This window comes from Anabrus simplex, chromosome 4, assembly GCF_040414725.1.
Source record: "Anabrus simplex isolate iqAnaSimp1 chromosome 4, ASM4041472v1, whole genome shotgun sequence".
Lineage (NCBI taxonomy): Eukaryota > Metazoa > Arthropoda > Insecta > Orthoptera > Tettigoniidae > Anabrus > Anabrus simplex.
In genome coordinates, this window is record NC_090268.1 from 232,012,866 (window position 1) to 232,036,915 (window position 24,050).

Sequence of the window (24,050 nt, forward strand, 5' to 3'; positions counted from 1 at the left end):
ACTTTGAAAAATATGCCAGTCATGCAATTTTTAGTCATCAAAAATCTAAATCAAAATACTTTATTTGCAAATGACGTGTTTACCTCGGTGGCAAATGATACACACAAAAATACATTTTTCTCAACAACTAAATTTTAAATTAAAAAGAAAAGAAGACATTTTCCTTAAATACAGTACTATACAATTTACATTAACAATTTTCATATTAAGCCCACAGCTCATCCTTAATAAATTTATATTATTTGCAAATTTCTACTCATAATATCTTCTGTAGTTACACACATAATCAACTCATATACAGTATGTGGAATCACTTCAAAAATACTATACAACTGCTATGAGATTTTAATTAACATTGCTTTTTTAACCCATTTTGGTACCTAACGTGCATAACGACTGCTTTTCAGAGTTCCTGAAGGGCCTTCACAGCTACCGTGGCGGTCCCAGGGTTCTCGAAGTCCCTACTGTACTTCATCCCTACAAGCAGTCCCCTACTTCAGCTGTGCAATCTCCATAGACAAGGGGATGGAATTAATGTATTCAGAACTATTTTATTTACAATAACCTACACAGGTCGAATGCCTTTGAACATTTCTTTTCTCTGCTGCTGTATATTTTTTTCTTGAATATCTGTACAGATTTTGGAAAAAGATCTTTTCATTTTTGCTATTTGCTTTACGTCGCACCGACACAGATAGGTCTTATGGCGACGATGGGATGGAAAATGCCTAGGAAGTGGAGGGATGCGGCCGTGGCCTTAATTAAGGTACAGCCCCGGCATTTGCCTGGTGTGAAAATGGGAAACCACGAAAAACCATCTTCAGGGCTGCCAACAGTGGGGCTCGAACCCACGATCTCCCGATTACTGGATAATGGCCGCACTTAAGCGACTGCAACTATCGAGCTCGGTTGGAAAAAGATCAAACACTTCCCCAGGTAAACTGTTCCACTCCTTCATGCCCTTCCCAATGAATGAAAATTTACCCCAATCGTTTGTGCTAAAATTCCGTCTAATTTTATACTTGTGGTCAGCCCTGCCGATATAAATATTTTCCAACTGAAGCCTCTCACAGATTCCCCCTCCCCGCATGCCTCCTCTCCTGTATAGGCTCTATATAATCCTACAAGTCTAGTTCTCTCCCTTTTCTTACTTAAAGCTTCCCACCCAAGGTTCTCTAACATTTCTGATACACTACTTTTTCTCCTGAAATCCCCCGTTACAAATCTTGCTGCTTTCCTCTGCACACCATCTATTTCATGCTGTGGAGTATAAAAGCGTTTGATATCTTTTTCATTTCACTAATATTCGTATTAACTAATTCGATAATATTATATTTAGGAACTCAGCTGCTCATTTGTGCAGATGAGTTGTTCTTTCGCCAAATCTCCAATTCTATGATATCCATGCAAGATGACAGTTCTGAAAACATGAATCAATTAATTAACTAGAATTTGCTTACCTTCCAAAGGATGGAATAGTACCACTGGTCCCGCGTGTACGCGTTGTTAGCCTGCAACAAAATATAAATCATTCAGTCGTATTGCCATAAGAATTAAATAAAAAGGCTTGCATATATTACAGATGCATAGTGGAAAAGCTAATGTTAACGGAACAAAGTGCCAATTTATTTTTAAATTTATTAGTTCTGTCTGGCTAACCAAGGTATATGCAAAGGCCGACAACCAGCTATTGAGTCTATGTGCCTTCGTTCTTCCAAACAGTTTATACGGGTGGTAAAAGATAGCGCTGGGTGCGTCCACCTCTTACAATACGGAGCGAAGTTCCAGTGACATTTTTGTTGCACATCCCTGTATCTCGCTCTGTCTGTAACATTGAATATATTGGTAAAAAATGGATTTTTTTTTTGCTACTTGCTTTACGTCGCACCGACACAGATAGGTCTTATGGCGACGATGGGACAGGAAAGGGCTACGAATGGGAAGGAAGCGGCCGTGGCCTTAATTAAGGTACAGCCCCAGCATTTGCCTGGTGTGAAAATGGGAAACCACGGAAAACCATTTTCAGGGCTGCCAACAGTGGGGTTCGAACCTACTATCTCCCGAATACTGGATACTGGCCGCACTTAAGCGACTGCAGCTATCGAGCTCGATGAAATTTTCTTCTAATTACAAATGGATTTTGAAGATAATTTTAGAGAACTCAACATGAAGCTGAAGCAGAGTAGAAAGCCCATGTGTTTGAAGGTGTGAAGAAGGTATAACAATAGGAAGACCTTAAACCATTCCATGTATTAGATATGGATGGAAAATGTCTTGACTTCGGAAACACTGCAAAAAATAAAACCATAAACACTTCGAAGTTAAAGATATCAAAGAAATTAAAAGACAGTCCTGGTATCGATGTTCAATTCAATGAATTTACCGAGTGAGAAACCTGTGTTTTGAACAAGGGAATACCGGTGGAAAAATTCACATCAACGGAATTAGAAGCCTTACCACAAATCGTCCCGCTTGCAGAGGCCAAAACAGAGGACCTGTGCTCTATAGTTTACTTTGTTGATTTTTACCGCAGAATTAGTGCCACTTGAGTGGACTTTAAGCTGATGGAGTAAATGGAGTTAGCTTTATTAATTAATGGCGTATGGCCTCTGGTGAGGCCTGATGCAGGTCTTTCGATTAGACGCCGTATAGGTGACCTGCGCGTCTGTTAGAATGAGGCCCTATCTAAGATGAATTCTAACGTTGAAGGCAGCACAAACACCCTATCTCCGAGCCGTAACAATTAACCAATTAAGTGAATCGAATCCGGGACCTCTTGAGCCAAAGGCCAGCATGGTTACCATTTAGGAGTTTGCTTAATTATTAAGTTAAAACATAAATCATAGAGCATTTTTCTAATATGTTATTAATAAGCTAAAGCATGAGAAGCTATGGCTATACTGTACTGTCATCATCAAGTCCAATGATATATCATAATGATAACGTAAGAGAATTAAGTAAAGAAAATCAACCATCATGACTTTTTAAAGTTAAATATGTTTTTTTTTAATAAAACCATTTTTGTTAAATATTTCTAAACGGACTCTTTGTTACGTAGCTCTTTTAGCTTTTCCACTTTAAACTTTTTTTTGTTTGTTTTTGCTAGGGGCTTTATGTCGCACCGACACAGATAGGTCTTATGGCGACGATGGGATAGGAAAGGCCTAGGAGTTGGAAGGAAGCGGCCGTAGCCTTAATTAAGGTACAGCCCCAGCATTTGCCTGGTGTGAAAATGGGAAACCACGGAAAACCATTTTCAGGGCTGCCGATAGAGGGATTCGAACCTACTATCTCCCGGATGCAAGCTCACAGCCGCGCGCCTCTACACGCACGCCAACTCGCCCGGTCCATTGTAAACTAAACCACTAACAATCAAATGAGACATCAGAAATTCTGGGCTTTTTAGATAGGTGTATGATCGAAATACAGTATTGTTGAAAACTTCGACAGGTCAAGATTTAATAACCAGTCTGAATTAACCTGAGAGACTCAAAACAATTACCCATATATGATGAAATTCAGGGCCAAAATCCCTGGGCGAGTGAATTTCAAGTAAAAAGATAAGAGATACAAAGAAACTGCATAAGAACTGTTTTGTAGAATACAATTTTAAGCACATGTGCTATGCTACATTTTTGTGAAAGGACGAACCATTTTTCCACTATTTAATTTAGCGGATAATACATTAAAAATTCAGAAAATACCTACGTATATAAATGGCCACCATTTTGAGACACAGAGACTAATAAATTATTAAAAAATCAGAATGGACTCTGCTTGAACCGAATATCTGGTACACATCCATACCAAGTTTCAGCTCAGCTGGTCTTGTAGTTTTCACGCAACTGAACGGGAAAGAAGCAGACATATTACTATTACGCAATCTTTTTTTTCTTTGCTAGTGGCTTTACGTCGCACAGACACATATAGGTCTTATGGCGACGATGGGATAGGAAAGGCCTAGGAATTGGAAGGAAGCAGCCGTGCCCTTAATTATGGCACAGCCCCCAGCATTTGCCTGGTATGAAAATGGGGAACCACGGAAAACCATCTTCAGAACAATATTTGCAGAACAATATTTTAAAGTAAAACATAGGTATTTGATAGTTCCCTCTGAGAATAATTTTTCAAAATTTCATAAAATTTCGCCTACCGGTTTAGACGTGATGTCGTTTCGGAAGACGGACAGACAGGCATCTTTTCATTTTTATATACAGAGATGCTATATCCCGTGGTGAAAATAAGACTGTTTTTTTTTGTTAGTTGTTTTACGTCGCACCGACACAGATAGGTCTTACGGCGACGATGGGACAGGATAGGGCTAGGAGTTGGAAGGAAGCGGCCGTGGCCTTAATTAAGGTACAGCCCCAGCATTTGCCTGGTGTGAAAATGGGAAACCACGGAAAACCATTTTCAGGGCTGCCGACAGTGGGGTTCGAACCAACTATCTCCCGAATACTGGATACTGGCCGCACTTAAGCGGCTGCAGCTATCGAGCTCGGTGATAAGACTGTTAAAAGTGCTTGCTGTTCTGTGAAAATACTTCTCATTCATGGAATGTTATTAACTAGATGGATCTCTTATGACTAAAGGTCACAACTTCGCTAGAGATAGAGCCTAACAAATTATAGGTCCTGGGCATTGTAACAAGTCATTTACCAAGGCATTCGCATCACGTTCATGAGAACGATCGGAATATAATGACATTTATATACTTTCTTTCCTTCTTTCTTTCTTTTTTCTTTCTTCATCTTTCATACTGTTCGGTGGCGCCCGTTTCTCTTAAAGGTTCTATCTTAATAACAAAAATAATTACAACTAAGTAATCAGTAAACAGGACACTGAATTACGTTATTAAACTCCTATTATTGTTACGAAATATTACAAAAAACAATTCACTACAAATTCAAAATATTTAAATCATTTGGAGATTTAAATTCTGTCAACTTACTCTGCAATTTAAAGCGTATGAAATTTAAGATCATCGGAAGATAGATTATACTCTGAGGAGCAGAAGTATATTTCGTATATGCATTAAAAAGTAACACACGTTTCCTTGTATACAATTCTGTCAGAGAATATCAGCGTTATTCATCACTGGGGATCAACTAATTTGTATGTGTTAATGTATTTTTATTTTTTACGTCACACCGACACAGATAGTCTTACGGCGACGATGGGACATGAAAGGCCCAGGATTAGAAAGGAAGCGACCGTAGCCTTAATTAAGGTACAGCCTCAGGATTTGTCTGGTGTGAAAATAGGAAAACACGGAAAACCATCTTTAGGGCTGTCAAAAGTGGGGTTCGAACCCTGTATGCCCCAAATGAAAGTTTAAACTTTTATTGGAGAATCCAGTGACCTAGAATTTACCTATAAAAGGGGATTCTCTGTTAAATCTACTAACAACAACGAAACAAAAACCCGCGACGCAATTGCGGATTTAATTTAATTTAATTTAATTTCGTGTGGCTATGTCTAGCCGAATGCAGCCCTTGTAAGGCAGACCCTCCGATGAGGGTGGGCGGCATCTGCCATGTGTAGGTAACTGCGTGTTATTGTGGTGGAGGATAGTGTGATGTGTGAGTTGCAGGGATGTTGGGCACAGCACAAACACCCAGCCTCCCGAGCCATTGGAATTAACCAATGAAGGTTAAAATCCCCGACCCGGTCGGGAATTGAATCCGGGACCCTCTGAACCGAAGGCCAGTACGCTGACCATTAAGCCAACAAGTCGGATAATTGTGGATTAAGGGTCGTGATCTCCTAAGACAACTGCTACCTAGTCAGCTGGAGAGTCCACACAGTCAATGTAACGACATCGTCAGTGCTTTCGTGACCGGATTCGCTGCCTCTTATATCAGACAGCTACTCAGTTGATTTCACGAGGCTGAGTGAATCCCGCCCCAACCCTCACTCCTCAGTCCAGAATTAAATTTCTTGGACTGGGCGAGAACCTCTGGGTAAGTAAGCGGCTCGCTACTCCGACACCGCGGGGCTGGCGTATAAATCTAATGGCACCGAATCTTAGAATGCCAGTCGCCGACCCTGTAACCAAAGTACAGGAGGCGGCCGCATTCCTTTTCCTTATCCTTTCCGATGAATTCCGTGTCTAACATTCGTGCTGATATACTTCCTGGTAAGTCAAATAACTCAGGTGACGAAGGCCAGCTTAAAGAAAATAAACTGATCCGTGCGAGGCGCCTAGAAACTAAACACCAAGGAACGATTGAGGTCAAAGACATAGGGAAGAGGAAGTACAATAGTTATAACATGTGTTCCATTTTTAATGCGGTAGCTTGTTCAACTGGAATGAAGAGTGGGTACATTGCTAATAAATTCTCTTACCCTATGGTAACTAATTGTAACTGCAAATAACTACAGACACACGCATTGCTCGTAACACGGGTCTTCAAAAGAGCTGCAGTAGTGAGTTATAAAAACATGAAACGGCAATTCCATAGAACATTAGACTTCGGAAAGACCTACATTTTAATGTAAAAAAAGGACCTAATGTATCTCTGCAGCTAGAACTTTGAAATGTTTAGGTCTATCTTTAGTATTTCGAGTACAGAGCATATTCTTCCGCATATCGAAGGTATTTCTGGGGTCTCTTGACTTTAGTTTTGGTCGGATGATCTTCCTGACCCCACGTGAGTTGTGAAGTGAAAATCTCAATCCAAGATCGGCAGGGATTCAAACCACGGCCTTACAAAAGTTTGCAAGGAAAAATTTATATTTTTCATTTTGTGTAGGTTTTTTTAAATCATAGAGGCATTAAGTGGCTTTCATCACTAAGTTATTTTTTTTCTTATCAATTGCTTTACGTCGCACCGACACAGATAGGTCTTATAGCGATGATGGGGTAGGAAAGGGCTAGGAGTTGGAAGGAAGCACCCGTGGCCTTAAGGTACTTCACCAGCATTTTCCTGGTGTGAAAATGTGAAAATGGAAAGCCGGGCTGAGTGACTCAGACGGTTGAGGCGCTGGCCTTCTGACCCCAACGTGGCAGGTTCGATCCTGGCTCAGTCCGGTGGTATTTGAAGGTGCTCAAATACGTCAGCCTCGTGTCGGTAGATTTACTGGCACGTAAAAGAACTCCTGCGGGACTAAATTCCGGCACCTCGGCGTCTCCGAAAACCGTAAAAGAGTAGTTAGTGGGACGTAAAGCAAATAACATTATTATTATGAAAATGGAAAACCATCTTTAGGGCTGCCAACAGTAGGGTTCGAACCCACTATCTACCGGATGCAAGCTCACATCTGCGCGTCCCTAACCACACTAACAACTTTTAAAAATATTATTTCTGTTTTTTCCTTTTCAGACTTTTTACTGATATTTTCTTATTTTCCTATTTCCTTTGTTTTCCTTTTTTATTTTCTATTTAAGGACGGCATGCACACACCCAGTCTCCGAGGCAGTGGAAATAACCAACTAAGGTTATAATCACCGACCCGGCCGGAAATCGAACCCGAGGCCCCTCTAACCAAAGGCCAGCTCGCTAACCATTTAACCATGGATCGCCCGGTCATCACTAGGTGAGACTAAACGTAAAGCCTTGGAATTTTCGAAGTTATCTTTTTCCCCATCATGTTTATTTTAGTTAATGATTTTTATAATTTGAAATGATTTTTACATTTACTTTGAAAATAAATGACTTGGTTCTTAAAATTCTGATCGTTAATCCTCGACGTCTTTAGGGGAAAGAACATCTTAGCATTGACTGAAAAGACAGGGGCACTTGAAGGAATACCTGTGTATAACTTTAAGAACTTCGTTGGAATGTCTTTGGAAGTACTGGAGGAGTAAGAAAGTACTTCATCCAGAACTGGAAGTAGAAGTGAAAAAGTTATGTTCATCTTCATTTTATTTTTTCACGTTTCCGCTTCCGTGCGTTGTGTATCAGTAACTAGAATGTAACGATTTCAAGAAGTAAATTACAAGTAAAAATTACATGTTGTTAAAAGTAACGATTATAAGCAAAAATTACTGAGAATGTAGTCGTTAAAAGTAATTAGATTACTTTAATTTAGTTACTTCCGAATTATTGTTCCTTTAGGTAAGGTAAGGGTTATTCTGCCCGAAGGCAGGTTCGAACCTCCGCAAAGGTGTTCCTCAGCCGGAGTTTACGTGCGGTAGGGTGGCCAGTTCCTTTCCGCTCCTCCATTCCCTTACCCCCCACCAACAGCGCGTGGCAACCCATCCAACTCCTGACCACGCCCAATGTTGCTTAACTTCGGAAATCTCACGAGATCCGGTGTTTCAACACGGCTAGGGCCGTTGGCATTGTTCCTTTGGTGAAAGTTTTATTGTGTAGTACTGAATCAAAATGTCAAAAATCTATTATTACCGCACTGTAGTAGACTGTGAATATTTATCTTTCTATCGAAATTCGCTCAGAAAGCATCAAAATTTGCCATTTTGTAGCTATATTTTCAATGTTGATGTAACCCCGTCCCCGGCCACTATATCCCTCAAACCTGGGTACTTCTTGTTGTTTATACAATGTTGAGCCCCCCCCCCCACTTCTAATCCCAATCGCCGCTACTGGTAGCTAGTGGAACACAAAAGCAATATTATTTTATGCTCGACAGTCTTTACAAAGGAGAAGGGAAGATAACTTTTTAACTAACAGTACAAGCCTTGAAGTACGTGAACGCTAAATAGAGTTTCACTACAACTCAAGACTTCTTCGCTTAACTGTTTACTTTTCTCTCAAATGTGCCAAGGGATAGGAAATCAAAAATGGTCGTGCGATTAAAAATAGACTCGAAGGTTCCAAACAAGAAGGCAGTCATTGATATCCGTGAAGTCAGTGTCATGGCGGATGCAAACTGTATGGCAAAGCGGATAATTTCTAAATAATGAAGTTCATTGATTTTCACTCAAGTATACTCTTATTTTTGCTTGTGGTCAGGCGACCCTTGACATTGGTATGGGAGCTTGGTAACATATGAAGAGCCTTGAGGTCATAAAGCAACAAATAAGACCTAAACCTAACTGACTCCTGCCCGCAATTACTGGAAGGAAGCAACCAAGGTTCGGAAAGAGAAACGCTCAATTTGTCGGTAGTTGTTTCGAGAGGAAATCCCTTATAAACCTGTGACTGTAAGTGGTCTGGTGCCGAGTATCAGACCATTATTACGTTAACCAGATTTATCCGTTTCAATACATTCGGTGTAACCCAGTTAAATAGTTGCAACATCCGCTTATTACCATTCGCGCATGTGGATGAAGGAAGTGAGGATGCTGATAATATTTTGTATACCCGCGCAGGGCTCTAATTATACAATATAAAATTTTAAGAAACCACTTGAGCCTCCGTGACTCAGGCGGCTGCCCTCTCACCCCTGGGTTCCGTGTTCAAATCCCGGTCACTCCATGTGAGATTTGTGCTGGACAAAGCGGGTACTCTGGTTTTCCCTGTCACATTATATTCCAGCAACACTCCCCAATATCATTTCATTCATCATTGTCCCAGAGGAGTGCGACAGGCTTCGGCAGCCGGCACAATTCCTATCCTCGCCGCTAGATGCGGTCTTCATCCATTCCATTCCTGATCCGGTCGAATAACTGGAAACAGGCTGTGGATTTTCTTTTTTCAAGAAACCACTTCGTATTATCAAGGTGAATCTCGGCCAAGTTTCTCTTTTGCTCGTCGATGCATATGTAAGATGTGCACCCACACATTCACTGGAGATTGATTTTATTCCGTACGTGACCATTCATATAAGTTAGAACTTCTCTCTGAATGAATCAACTTGGAGATCGGTAAGTGGGCCACCTGGAGCCACACATCCTCCACACTGTGTACCCTCTCAAGTTTTATACGTATACAAATTACTAATAGTTTCCAAACGTCCGCGATTACTTCATTTTATTTTAATTAGACATTAACACAACCAGTAATACCGTAATTTTAATATTCAGTATCTGATAGTTTCTGCTGTTCATATAAAAGTATATTTTAATGTCGTTATGTGGGCGACTTGCGCCGATTTCGATGTTACATAATAATAATGTTATTTGCTTTACGTCCCATTAACTACTTTTTAAGGTCTTCGGAGACGCCGAGGTGCCGGAATTTAGTCCCGCAGGAGTTCTTTTACGTCCCAGTAAATCTACCGACACGGGGTTGTCGTATTTGAGCACCTTCAAAGACCACCGGACTGAGCCAGGATCGAACCTGCCAAGTTGGGGTTAGAATGCCAGCTCCTTAACCGTCTGAGCCACTCAGCCCGGCAATTTCGATGTTACAGGCGAGCTTCTTGCTGTTAAATAAAACAACTAAACCAAGCTTTTATTTTTATGCGACTGTTGATATTGTAATCATAGGCATGAGAACTCCAACTTTATGTGGAATGCGTACCACAAGGACATTGCTTTCGTTTTTAAAATCCTATGTACATTGTCCGGTAATCGAACAGCGGCCGCGTTAAGTCTGTAACAATACCACTTGGCTATCACGCCCCTCATCAACAATCCTAGTAGCGAAACGGAGAACTCTAAACTGACGGGTTTTGGACTACCAAGCAATCGCTACTCAGCCCGGAGGCCTGCAGATTACGAGGTAACGCATGGTCAATGCGACGAATCCTCCCGGCCGTTATTGTGGCAGTTTTTTTTAAGAACGGAGTCGCCATCACACAGCCAGCTCCTTATTTGTAATCATGTAGGCCGAGAAGACCTCGAACCAATCCTCAGTTTCAAGTAAACATCCCTAGCCTGGTCGGGAATCGAACCCGGGGCTCTCGGGTGAGAAGCAGGCTCGCTACCCCTAGACCGCGGGGCGAATTACAGCACCAAAATAAATTTGCTCAAAGAACAACTGAAATTTCTTGAATAGCATGGCCTAATAGGCCTATCTGTCTAAAGAATCCCATGGAATTCGGCCGGTATTGAGTCCGCGAACTTGGATAAGCGGATGGCACTGTCGACGTCAGCTTAACAGTAATTACTCAAAATCATAGCACTGCAATTCAAGCACTACCTCTCTTTTTCTTCTCTTTCTTCGGCGTTTGGCTCTCTTAGTTGTGCGGTCCATTACACACATTCGCTGTCTTCATTTAGTTCCGTCCATGTCTGGGTGTAGACCTTTGTGAAGAACATAGGCCCATCGTCGTTTATGTCGTCCCTTTGGCCTCCTGTCCTCAGTACTTGTTCAAACCACCCCAGACGGCTCTCGCGCATTTTATCTAGGATCGATGAAACGTCATACCTTTCCTTGATGGTTTCATTAGATTTGCGGTCCGGTTTAGTGACAGCAGCTTCGTCTCCGTTATGCCCAATCGATGTTCTGTTTTGGTCGTAAGTCTACCAACATTCGCAACCATACAGTACAACAGGTTAGATGACAGTACGATAGCTTTTTGATCTGAGATGATATTTTCATTCTCAGGTCGCAAGTGACTCCGGTCGTTGTTCACCATTTTATCCAGGCTGCGGTCATCCTTGCGTTGACCTCATTGACAGGAGTGCTTTCGTCAGCGAATGCGAAACCAGGATACGAGAATTCTGTCACTCGTGGCATGTCCTCCCCGTATACCTGAGTGGTTCCGTTTGCTTGTGATCTGACGGCATATACAGAGTCTCTCATATAAAGTAAGACCGTCGAAGCGGCGTTTTTACTCTCCGAGACGTAAGCTGCAGTATGGGAGGCGCACGCATAGTTCTTGACCTTACAAGCAGCCTGCATGTATTCGACCTGGCAAGCATGAGTCGCCAGTCTAAGCGTACGTCCAAGATGCACGCTGGTTTTCTGAGTCAGACAGTCGGCGCCGAGTCGGCATAAGTATATCCTTTGTTGCTAAGCGGGACTGGCCATAATGCACCTGCGCACTGGTAGTCTGACTCAGATGTTTACCGGAATGATTAGTTCATTCTGGTTTCAGACAACCTGTCGCGCAGGCTGTTGATTTTCGTGTTGAGTGTGGTAATTCGCCCAGTTCTTCGTAAGCCTGTGTTCAATTTTTAATCAAATAAAATGAAACGTATCCGAACTCATTGTGAAATATTCGAAAAATCTGTTTTCGTCGGCAAGTAACTGTGGAGAAAGGTGTTTGTACTCCCCGTAAATATATCTTAATTCATTAATTGGATGTATATCAATCACTTCTCATTCGTTTCAATTTGATTGTATCATTGTCACTTAGCAGCAATAGAGGTGCAGCCTGTTCTCTTGTTAGTTCAATGCTACACTGATCAGTTGTACCTCATATCTTTTCTTTTTGTGGCAGCCATGTCTGCGCTGACAACCAGCTTTCATAATGGCCACATCCCACCTGCCGCTCGGAGTCAGACACTCAGCGCCGACTGTCTGACTCAGACAACCAGCGCGCATCTTGGACGTACCCTAAATCTCAGCTGTTAATAATAATGTTATTTGCTTTACGTCCCACTAAGTACTATTTAAGTTCTTCGGAGACGCCGAGGTGCTGGAATTTAGTCCCGCAGGAGTTCTTTTACGTGCCAGTAAATCTACCGACACGGGGCTGTCGTATTTGAGCACCTTCAAATACCACCGGACTGAGCCAGGATCGAACCTGCCAAGTTGGGGTTAGAAGGTCAGCGCCTTAACCGTCTGAGCCACTCAGCCCGGCAATCTCAGCTGTTAACATGGTGAGACAGTTATCATTGCAACACGTATTTTCGTATGTAAAAGTTCTTGTTTCATCTTAATGATCGTGTGGACAGTCATTACTCTCGCTATTGGCGTGCAGAAAATCCTAATTGTGTTTATGAAGTCCCTCATTATGCTAGGAAGATTGGTGTTTGGTGTGCTGTTAGTCAAGACGAATAATTGGGCCTATATTTTTCTAGACGACAGTAAATGCAGAGAGGTACCAAGATGGCATTTTGACACCGTTCTTTCGCCCGTTAACGGAAGAAGTAAAATCGCGTGGGTAGTTTCAACAAGATTTAGCATCTGCTTACACAGCAGAAGATTCTCTTCTTACAATCTCGGAAGTGTTTGCAGTAAGAATGATCAGTGCTGGTCTAGTTTCCCCTCGTTCTCCAGTGTGTGATTTTTACTTGTGGGGTAAGCTGAAAAAAAAAGTGCATCAAAGAAATCCTCACAATTGGAGGAGTTGAAAGAAAACATTACGAATGAAATCAGGAACATCACAGTGACAGAACTCACGCGCGTCAGCCAGGATGTGGTTAGCAGACACAACACACAGGAAGGTCGACACTTCCAGCTTTCATATAGGATTGTATACACGCTTAAAGCAGGGCGACCGCGCGCGACATAAGTTCGGCTGAGGCAGTTGCCATAGCGACACGCTTAAAGCAGGGCGACCGCGCGCGACATAAGTTCGGCTGAGGCAGCTGCCATAGCGACACGCTTAAAGCAGGGCGACCGCGCGCGACATAAGTTCGGCTGAGGCAGCTGCCATAGCGACACGCTTAAAGCAGGGCGACCGCGCACGACATAAGTTCGGCTGAGGCAGCTGCCATAGCGCAGAGTACCAACATCGTGCGTACGGTCTTACAAGGGGACATTCCCTACTCGTCACCACCGATTGCGCTCAAATTTATAGAACATGGAGGGCTCGGTTAGAAATGAAAGTGCCCGAAGTGGGAACTCCAGATGGCCAAGCGTAGAGAAAATAAAAATAAAAATGTTGATGCGGCTCTCGCACCGTATAAGCCACTTACGTTTGTGCGCTCGCCGAGCAGTAGTTGGCGTAGCGGTACGAGCTCGGACTAGTAATTCTATGGTCGTGGGTTCGACTCCCCGTGTGGAGACTTTTTTGTTCTCTTTTCCTCTCAACTTTTTCCAATTAAGCAAAGGGGCAAATAATTAATTTTATTTATTTATTTATTTATTTATTTATTTATTTATTTATTTATTTATACGCGAAAGGCAAACAAAGTGTCGTCCCGAACGGTCAGGGACACCTTTTTTCTCCCTGCACCAAGAACCTATTGTTCGTGTACAGCCGCCAGGAGCAACCATCAGGTGAAAACGAATCTTACAGTGAAACGACTATTCACGTTTATGGCACATTCCCCAAGGAGGGGAGATAATAAAGGAGAAAAAAGAAGAATTTCTGTTTGAACACGTCGGGAAAGTTCGCAACTCCACATTTTCTACAATTATGCTCTCATTAAAAAATGACGTCGTATATGCCTTTTGCATGTAAGTAAATAAAAAATAAAATAAATTAAAATAAAGGAATAATATAAAATTTGAGAAAACACAAAGTCTTCACACGGGGAGTCGAACGCACGACCATCGAATTACTAGTCCGAGCTCGTACCGCTACGCCAACTACTGGCCGGCGTGCGCACTAACGTTATTTTCTCTACGCTTGGCCATCTGGAGTTCCCACTTCGGGTACTTTCATTTCTAGCCGAGCCCTGCATGTTCTATAAATGTGAGCGAAATCGGTGGTGACGAGTAGGGAATGCCCCCTTGTTAGATTATATGAGAGATCGTGTACACGGTCTTCGTTTTGTCGAGTCGCAGACCTAATTCGCCAGGGCCGATCGCTCCATTCTTATGTTTGGCGTTGTAGATCAATATTGGTCTCAGTCACTACCTGACATTTTATTTTTATTTTTATTTTTTCTGGTACGTCTTGGTTAGAGAATTGACGCTATGTGACTGTTCATTGTAAGGGCTTGGGGTTTACTGAACGACAAACTTGTGGGTTTATAGAGTTTGATAAAATAAGTCTGATAATCTCTTCGGCAGCGAAGTCTGTACTTTTGCATTTTAATTGAAGTATGAATGGGAATGAAGCGGCTGGGGAACCGTCCCAGCATTCGCCCGGATTAAGTGGGGAAATCAGGGAAACTCATTTTTAAGATGCCTATCTCAATGGATCAAAAGAAGAGTAATCGACTCTATTATTTAGCGTATGGCTTATACAGACAATATCAGTAATATATATACATATTTACAGCTGAGAAACAAATTAATTTGTGCTTCACAATTCAATATCAAGTTTTTCAATCCAGCTTCTGGAGATACCAGCAGGAAGTCATCTTCATCACCGTGATACGCTCGAATCTTACATTCCCTGACGATATGATGAACAGTCTGGTGTGGAGCTCCGCAGTCACAGTCTGGATTAGGTAGCTTTAATCGACTCTAAACACCAAGTTCACGGGTTTCTGGAGAGTAATGTGGTGCTTATTTAACGAGGATGTCGGAATGGTACTGAGAGCACTTATCAGAGTCGGTACACTCTACACTACAGACAACTACACTAGTGTCCGAAAGTTTAATATTATTAAGATATCGTAGCCATATTCGTAGGAATATGAGACGAAATGATTGTGTTTTATTATATGCCCTATAAACTAGGTTTGCCGGGCTGAGTAGCTCAGACGGTGGAGCGCTGGCCTTCTGAGCCGAACTTGGCAGGTTCAATCTTGGCTCAGTCTGGTGGAATAAGAAGGTGCTCAAATACGCCAGCCTTGTGCCCGTAGATTTACTTGTGGGGTAAACTTTTTTTTAAAAAAAAGTGTCAAACAAAACAATTGGAGGAATTGAAAAAAAACATTACGAATAAAATCAGAAACATTGCAGTTGGATTGGTGGTGATTATTGTTTTAAGAGGAAGTGCAACTAGGGGTCTGACACTTTGAAGCTAATGGGCCATAAGAAAACAAGGGCCACCCACGAAGGACGTGAAAATGAAAAGACTCCCTTGGCCTCGTAAACCTGATACCGTCACGGTCGGAAAAGAAGAGTTGACCAAGGGAGGTCGGATGGGAAAGATGAAAGGGAGGAGTCTGGCACAAATAAGTGGCAACAATGCCAGGGCTCAGCTAAGGGCCCCGTGGTCACCAACGCATGCTGCCAACTTGAGAGCCCCTGGGCCCCTTTAGTCGCTTCTTACGACAGGCACGGGATACCGCAGGGGGACGGCACGTAAGCGAACTCTTGCAAGTCACTACCAACCACCATAGAAATACGCAGTAGTGAACTAGGGCTGGAGCCTGGAAGGGCATCCGGCCGTAAACTTGGGCACAGAATCCCACATCACTGGGAAAAGGGTCCGGAAATAATAAGAAATTCAAACGTTGCATGCATTTTTCACACTAACATTACAAAGCAACATGGTTGTATTACAGTACATATTTTTCAAAATGAATTGCAAGTTCATGATAACCTTCAAAATAATTTACCCAAATGGTAGACTGCATATTACTGACAAGTTTGTTATAATCTGGTGAATATTTTGTCAGAGCGAACCAAACTTAATCTGAAAGGCGAGAATCAGTTAGTTTGTTTTTGCACTTAGATTGCGCTTTGTGATCGAGCAGACGATGTGTACGGTTTTCTTTTTGCAGATAATATGTGATATTTACTTTCAAGTGCCTCCGTGGCTCAGACGGCAGCGCGCCGGCCTCTCACCGCTGGATACCGTGGTTCAAATCCCGGTCACTCCATGTGAGATTTGTGCTGGACAAAGCGGAGGCGGGACAGGTTTTTATCCGGGTACTCCGGTTTTCCCTCTCATCTTTCATTCCAGCAAAACTCTCCATTCTCATTTCATAGCATCTATCAGTCCTCAATATACATCACTTTAGAAGTGGCGACCCCATCGTAATAAGAGCCTATATATGATTCATTCATCACATCCCTGACCCGGTCAATGACTGGAGAACAGGTTGTAGATTTTTTCCATTTACTTTCACGCTGTTTACAACGACAAATGCCTATGTGATTGCTTGGTAGTTACTTACAAAAGTAAAATATAAAAACAGTATTATTTAGTATGAGTAATCAAAATATATTCAATAATCGAGTAATTATTGTAAATCTTAAAGAAATCTTGGTAATTTGATAACGATTACATTTATAAAAGTAGCCACACAGTATACTATTCTTTGTCTCTTTGCTTTACGTCGCACCGACACAGATAGGTCTTATGGCGGCGATGGGATAGGAAAGGACTAGGAGTGGGAAGGAAGCGGTTGTGGCCTTAATTAAGTTACAGCCCCGATATTTTCCTGGGGTGAAAATAGGAAACCACGGAAAACCATCTTCAAGACTGCCGACAGTGGGGCTCGAACCAACTATCTCTGAAATGCAAGCTACGTGACTCAAACCTCGCAGCCACTTGCTCGGTCACAGTATAGGTGCTTAAGGTGTTAGTTCAGACACATTATTCCTCTCAGAGTGTTAACGAGGTCGACTTTGATTGACGTCAAGATCGGGGCAAGGAACTGATATGACGCAGCGTCCTCGCTTAACGCGACATTTAGTTTACGACTAACTTTTCTCCGCCGGATTTGAAGCGTAGGTCGTTTCCTGCCATTAAGATACTAGACGGGGACCTTCTCCTCCAAGGTCGCAAGGGCAGTTGGGAGATACAGGGCGAGTAATGTATTACCCCGCGGTCTGGGGACAGCGTGCGTGCCTCTCAATCGGAGGCCGCGGGCTCGATTCCCCACCAGGTCTGAGGTCCACTCAGTCTACGTGATTACACCTGAGGTGCCGTCTGACGACGAGATGCCGGCTGATCAAGGGTGAGCACGGGCTGGGGCGATGGGATTTGTGCTGTTGTATTACTGCAGAACAATTCCCCCTGTGTGTGGGGGCAGTAAAATAACACCCATGGTATCCCCTGCATGCCGTAAGGTGGTGGTGATTATTGTTTTAAGAGGAAGTACAAGTAGGCAATCGTCTTCTATTAACACTAATCAAAGAGGGGAAAAATGAAGGGGTCCGACACATCAAAAAATGAAAGTATCGGCCAAAGGAAGACAAGGGCCACGAAGGGCGTGAAAATGAAAGATCCCTAGGCCTCGCAATTCCAATACCGCCGGGGTCGGAAAAGAACGATAGTTGACCAAGGGACGTCGGATAGGATAGATGAAAGTCAGGAGTCTGGTACAAGTAAGTGGCCCCAGGGGATCCTAACTTGGGAGCGTGGGTTGGCGACTTCGGGGCCCTTAGCTGAGTCCTGGCATTGCTTCCACTTACTTGTGCCAGGCTCCTCACTTTCATATGCCCTGTCCGACCTTCCTTGGTCAACTCTTGTTCCTTTTCGACCCCGACGGTATTAAAAAATTCCGAGGCCTTGGGAGTCTTTCATTTTCACGCCCTTCGTCGCCTTTGTCTTTCCTTGTCAGATATCTTCATTTTTCGAATCCGTCCATTTTTTCTCTCTCATTAGTGACATACAGAGGATGGTTGCCTAGTTGTATTTTCTCTTATAACAATAATCACCACCACTCTTACGTGCCGTTCCCTTGTGGATGGGGGCGGTAGAATTAACACCCATTGACATTCGTAAGATGCGAATAATAGGGGTCCCAGGGGCTCTCAACTTGGCCGGGGGGGGGGCGACCACTGGGCCCTTACCTGGGTCCTGGCATTGTTGCCACTTACTTGTGCCACACTCCTCCCTTTCATCTTTCCGATCCGACCTCCGTTTGTCAATTATTATCCTCTTCCAACCCCGGCGCTATTGGAATTGCGAGGCCTAGGGAGTCTTTCATTTTCACGCCCTTCGTGGCCCTTGTCTTCCTTTGGCCCAGAGCTTCATTTTTCGAAGTGTAGGATCCCTTCCATTTGTGCTGTCTGGTTGGTGTTCTATAAATGATGGTTGCCCAGTTGTACTTCCTCTTAAAACAATAATCACCACCCCCACTCTTGACAAATGAGTTTGCCGCCCTGTACAACATCGTGTACAAAGTACAGACACACTATCTGATTTGATTTCTATCGATGAAAATACATATACAGTTAATATAGAATATTATGAAGGCTAATAACAGTTGACTTAAGTGGTGCGGTCGGCTAGTATTCTCGCGTCACCGAGATAACCGAACCTGATGTAAACAAAGAAAAATGAGTATCCGTATGTATCCATCCGCGGTCTAAACGCTGATTGGAGAATCACTGGGCTACTCCCGGACACATGGCAGGAACCACGTGGGCAGTCTTGAAACTGTCGTTACTTCGCTTGATTTAGGCGATTACATCAGGATTAGCTCTACATAGACTGTTGTCGGATACCACTGACATCAACATGTAATTGACAGGCAATTGTGATGCGGATTACGGCACAAATTACACTCACTGTCCCCGAAAAATAAACAACAATGAATGATAAATGGCATCTAGATATTTAACACATCAGAAAAGAAGGTAGATTTGAATTTATGGCCGAAAGGTAAATACGTAATAAATCAATCATAACAGCGCATATAAGTAAAACGTTACACATTTAATATTCTAATGAAATAAAATTCTAGCGAGGAACTTATAGCATAGAAAAGGCAATATTAAACAAAATGTACAGTACTTTACCTTATCAGAATATAATAAAGGACGAACGTCTTCCAAGTCGCCGCTTCTTCGATTTCTCAGGTGTTCTTACCAATCCTTAGTGCAATTGTTCGCTGCGTGCGGTATTAATGCTCCACTCCGAAACACAAGTGAACTCGGATGTCAGCTTCGCAAATCCTTTAAAGCTAAAGTCGGGTATTTTTTACAAAATTTATGAAACACATTGAATGCAATTGCCTTTTCGCCGCTTTTCAAAGGTTTACCTTTGCGATGCTTAACGAACTCAACTCGGTGATCCACATTGCACAAGAACAAGTAATGTCTCACTCACGCACTGTAGGCCTACTGCTTGCTTCCCAAGCTCACAGCTTAACAAAATGGCGGGTCAAGCATGAGCGAATGCATCCCTGGTGCTCTTCAATTTGAAATGCTTGTTTATATTAAATAATATTGAATACAAATAGTTTTTTGTATATTTCTCGGACTTAAATTATTTGAGGAATTATATTTCGGACGTTCTGCATCTAGGATCGCATTAACCATGATGTGGCTAACGAACTAGTTTCATGTGTCCGCGTAGGTGTCCCGCGGCAGCACTAACCAATAAACGTTAACTCAAGCACGTGCTTATGTTTACATCACGACTGGTTCTCTGGGTGAACTCTGTATAGTTCGCCTTTTGTTCCTAAGGTAGGAAGTTCCCGGATGAGGCCAGTGCCATTTAAGGGTGTTTAAGTCGGAAAGTTCCGAGCATGAAGAATGCGATAGATTGAGACCAGGCCCGAAAACTAGTATAGGTGAATTGAGTCTCAGACAACAACTGGTTCTGGCGAGCGCTGAGCAGTCAATGTCTGAACTATTTTTCCTGGGCTAGCCTATTAACGTTACCAAGAGAACACTGCGTGGTTCATCGACCCAAAAATATAATTTTTTTAAAACAGACTGCTGTCACGAATAAATACGTACACATTAATCCTGTTGTCATTAGTTTCATGTTTCATCCATCAATTAAGTCTTTGTGACGGAAGAAATTAGAGCAAGACTGATTTCACGAATTCCTGCGTAGAAGTTTCTCCCGTTACCATGAGCGGTATTTTTTCTCAGATAAATTATTCCTCTTCATTTCTATTTAGTCTATTTTCCTGTATCTATACATATAAAATAACACCGACCGACCGACCGACCGACCGACCGACCGACCGACCGACCGACCGAGCGACCGACCGACCGACCGACCGACCGACCGACCGACCGACCGACCGACCGACCGACTGACTGACTGGACTCATCATGGCCTAGCCACAACTACTGGACATAAAGAAATACAATTTTGGGGATACATTCATATTACAGTGAAGGTGCTCACTAAGGATGGATTTGGGGGTATTCCTCCGCTAAGAGAGTGAATAGGGACTTGAATTTTTAAAATGAGTATATCTATCTCTCAAGAACTGAACAGCATAAAGACGTGAAAATTGGCATTTGGAATCTCCTTTAAAAAATAAAGAAACACGTATTATTTTGTTTTCAGAAAATTCCACCTAAGGGGGATAAAGTAAGTGAAAGAGGGGTTGAATCCTTTATATGAGGATGCTTATATATACACTGACTGACAGAGCAAATGCAACACCAAGAAGGAGTGGTCAGAACTTTATGCCAATTGCAGGGTAGACTGGCGTCACTGAGGTATGCTCATGATGTGAAATGCGCCGCTGTGCTGCGCACGTAGCGAACGATAAATGGGACACGGCGTTGGCGAATGGCCCACTTCGTACCGTGATTTCTCAGCCGACAGTCATTGTAGAACGTGTTGTCGTGTACCACAGGACACGTGTATAGCTAAGAATGCCAGGCCGCCGTCAACGGAGGCATTTCCAGCAGACAGACGACTTTACGAGGGGTATGGTGATCGGGCTGAGAAGGGCAGGTTGGTCGCAGCCGATACCCATAGGGATGTGTCCACGGTGCAGCGCCTGTGGCGAAGATGGTTGGCGCAGGGACATGTGGCACGTGCGAGGGGTCCAGGCGCAGCCCGAGTGACGTCAGCACGCGAGGATCGGCGCATCCGCCGCCAAGCGGTGGCAGCCCCGCACGCCACGTCAACCGCCATTCTTCAGCATGTGCAAGACACCCTGGCTGTTCCAATATCGACCAGAACAATTTCCCGTCGATTGGCTGAAGGAGGCCTGCACTCCCGGCGTCCGCTCAGAAGACTACCATTGACTCCACAGCATAGACGTGCACGCCTGGCATGGTGCCGGGCTAGAGCGACTTGGATGAGGGAATGGCGGAACGTCGTGTTCTCCGATGAGTCACGCTTCTGTTCTGTCAGTGATAGTCACCGCAGACGAGTGTGGCGTCGGCGTGGAGAAAGGTCAAATCCGGCAGTAACTGTGGAGCGCCCTACCGCTAGACAACGCGGCATCATGGTTTGGGGCGCTATTGCGTATGATTCCACGTCACCTCTAGTGCGTATTCAAGACACGTTAAATGCCCACCGCTACGTGCAGCATGTGCTGCGGCCGGTGGCACTCCCGTACCTTCAGGGGCTGCCCAATGCTCTGTTTCAGCAGGATAATGCCCGCCCACACACTGCTCGCATCTCCCAACAGGCTCTACGAGGTGTACAGATGCTTCCGCGGCCAGCGTACTCTCCGGATCTCTCACCAATCGAACACGTGTGGGATCTCATTGGACGCCGTTTGCAAACTCTGCCCCAGCCTCGTACGGACGACCAACTGTGACAAATGGTTGACAGAGAATGGAGAACCATCCCTCAGGACACCATCCGCACTCTTATTGACTCTGTACCTCGACGTGTTTCTGCGTGCATCGCCGCTCGCGGTGGTCCTACATCCTACTGAGTCGATGCCGTGCGCATTGTGTAACCTGCATATCGGTTTGAAATAAACATCAATTATTCATCCGTGCCGTCTCTGTTTTTTCCCCAACTTTCATCCCTTTCGAACCACTCCTCCTTGGTGTTGCATTGTCACTGTCAGTCAGTGTAAAAAACCGAAGATGTTACAGGCGTGAAAATGGGTACATGGAATTCCATTTAAAAATAAAGAAACACGTATTTTTTTGTTTTCGAAAAATCTACTTTAGGGGGTGAAAAGAAGTGGAAAATGGGTGAAGTTTTAAAACGAGTATATCTCAAATTTAACATGGTACAAGTGTGAAAATTGATATTTGGAATCTCCTTTGAAAATGAAGAAACACGTTTTGTTTTTGTTTTTTTTTTTCCGACTTGAGAGAAGACTGTTTCTCACATGTAGAGTTCCATGTCGCATGTTCTAGATTTAGTTCTGCCAGTAGCCTGGTCATCTTAGCCCTAAAAAGCAATACCACAAACGTGGTTTGTAAAGACGTTCTGGGACAAATGTAACACAATTTTTCGGCGAGTTTTTTTACGTACTTGAGAGGGATTTTCAGATAATGTCTTTGTACAGTACCGAGGAACGATTACTTTTATTAGATCGCGAGCGAAGCCGCGGGTAACAGATAGTTCGTAAATAAAATGTAGAATTCTGATCGAACATTTCTCAATAGCCAACGAAATTGAAAACCTATCGGTGAACATCATAAAAGTCTGAACTGAGGCGAGATTGGAACGATTCACAAATATTGGTAGTTCTGTTTGTAGAGGAAGAAAATTCGCACTGTAAGGGAGGAAGAAATCTGACTTTAATCTGCATGTTTCGAAATCTTGACACATTTCATCACCAGCCGGTAGGATAGAGAAGTAGAATGGTAGCCAAAAAAAAGTATTTCAGACATTTACCAAAGTCCGAATTAGATTTTATAAATATTTGACAATCCTGAATACTGAATTTTCTCTGCACCATTATGTGACGTCAAACTCCGAAACCAACACTCTACGTAATTTAATCGAAAGCACAATATTTTGGCTTAGGTAGCGTATTACCTGACAAACTCAGGACCTATTTTACCGAGATCGAAGACCTAATTTCCCTGGCAGAGAAGAGCAGTAAACTCACTGGGGCTCAGTTTACTTAGACTCATGTAAATGCAGCAACTTCGTAGTGAATGCTTCCGACATCGTAACGAGCTCCTGTGGGACAAAATCTCGAGCCTCTTAGCATCTGTAGTAATGTTAAAAACAAACAAAAAACACCACTACCATTTTGGCGCCAAGAAAGACCATTAAATCGAAAATGAAGAGACTCCACTATCAGTTCTTGTGAATAATTATATTGATATATGCCGCCCATTTGCTCTCTTGCGTCTCATCCAAAGATTTGGAGACCCATATTTCTCCATGCCGACATTTAACAAAGGAAGCAGTATTTTAAAACGGCCAAGGATAACCAACAAGATATAAATAGTGACGTCCACTTACTTGGATTGAAAAACGGCAAGCACATTCCACTGGACAAAGATGTTCATTTTCTACATTTTACGACAGCCGTCACGTGGTCTGCTGGAAAGACGACAGATGCGCGCAGTGTTACAGCAAGGAGTAGCAAACATTCAGCATGCTTCAACGTGTTTGGGGAAGTACTGAACACCCAAGAGAGTCCAGCAATTATGGGTGAGGTAAAGACTTGCTGTCACCGATTGCTAAAGCATCAGTCTGCATTCTGTCCAGCTTATTTTTAACTGTGACTCGTCATAGACTTTCCTTGTCCGAGAACATTGGTTGTAAAATGGTATTAATGCTAGTTAGCATTTGGTAGAGAAAATAATGTATGCAACCTACTCAACTGAACTAGAAATGTGATTTTGATGCGGGGGCGTGATATCTGAGCGACATTGACCTTGGCTTCT

At 43.1% G+C, this 24,050-nt stretch overlaps 1 protein-coding gene across 2 annotated transcripts in view; it reads right to left on the reverse strand.

Moving 5' to 3' along the window:
• The window catches only part of LOC136872601 (C-Maf-inducing protein), a 558,641-nt gene that overhangs the window by 87,262 nt on the left and 447,329 nt on the right, over nucleotides 1–24,050 (reverse strand). For both annotated transcript variants that reach the window (XM_067146405.2, XM_067146404.2), the window contains exon 3: nucleotides 1,461–1,511. In XM_067146405.2, the coding sequence (XP_067002506.2) occupies nucleotides 1,461–1,511 (51 nt within the window). The remainder of the gene's footprint in view (nucleotides 1–1,460; nucleotides 1,512–24,050) is intronic.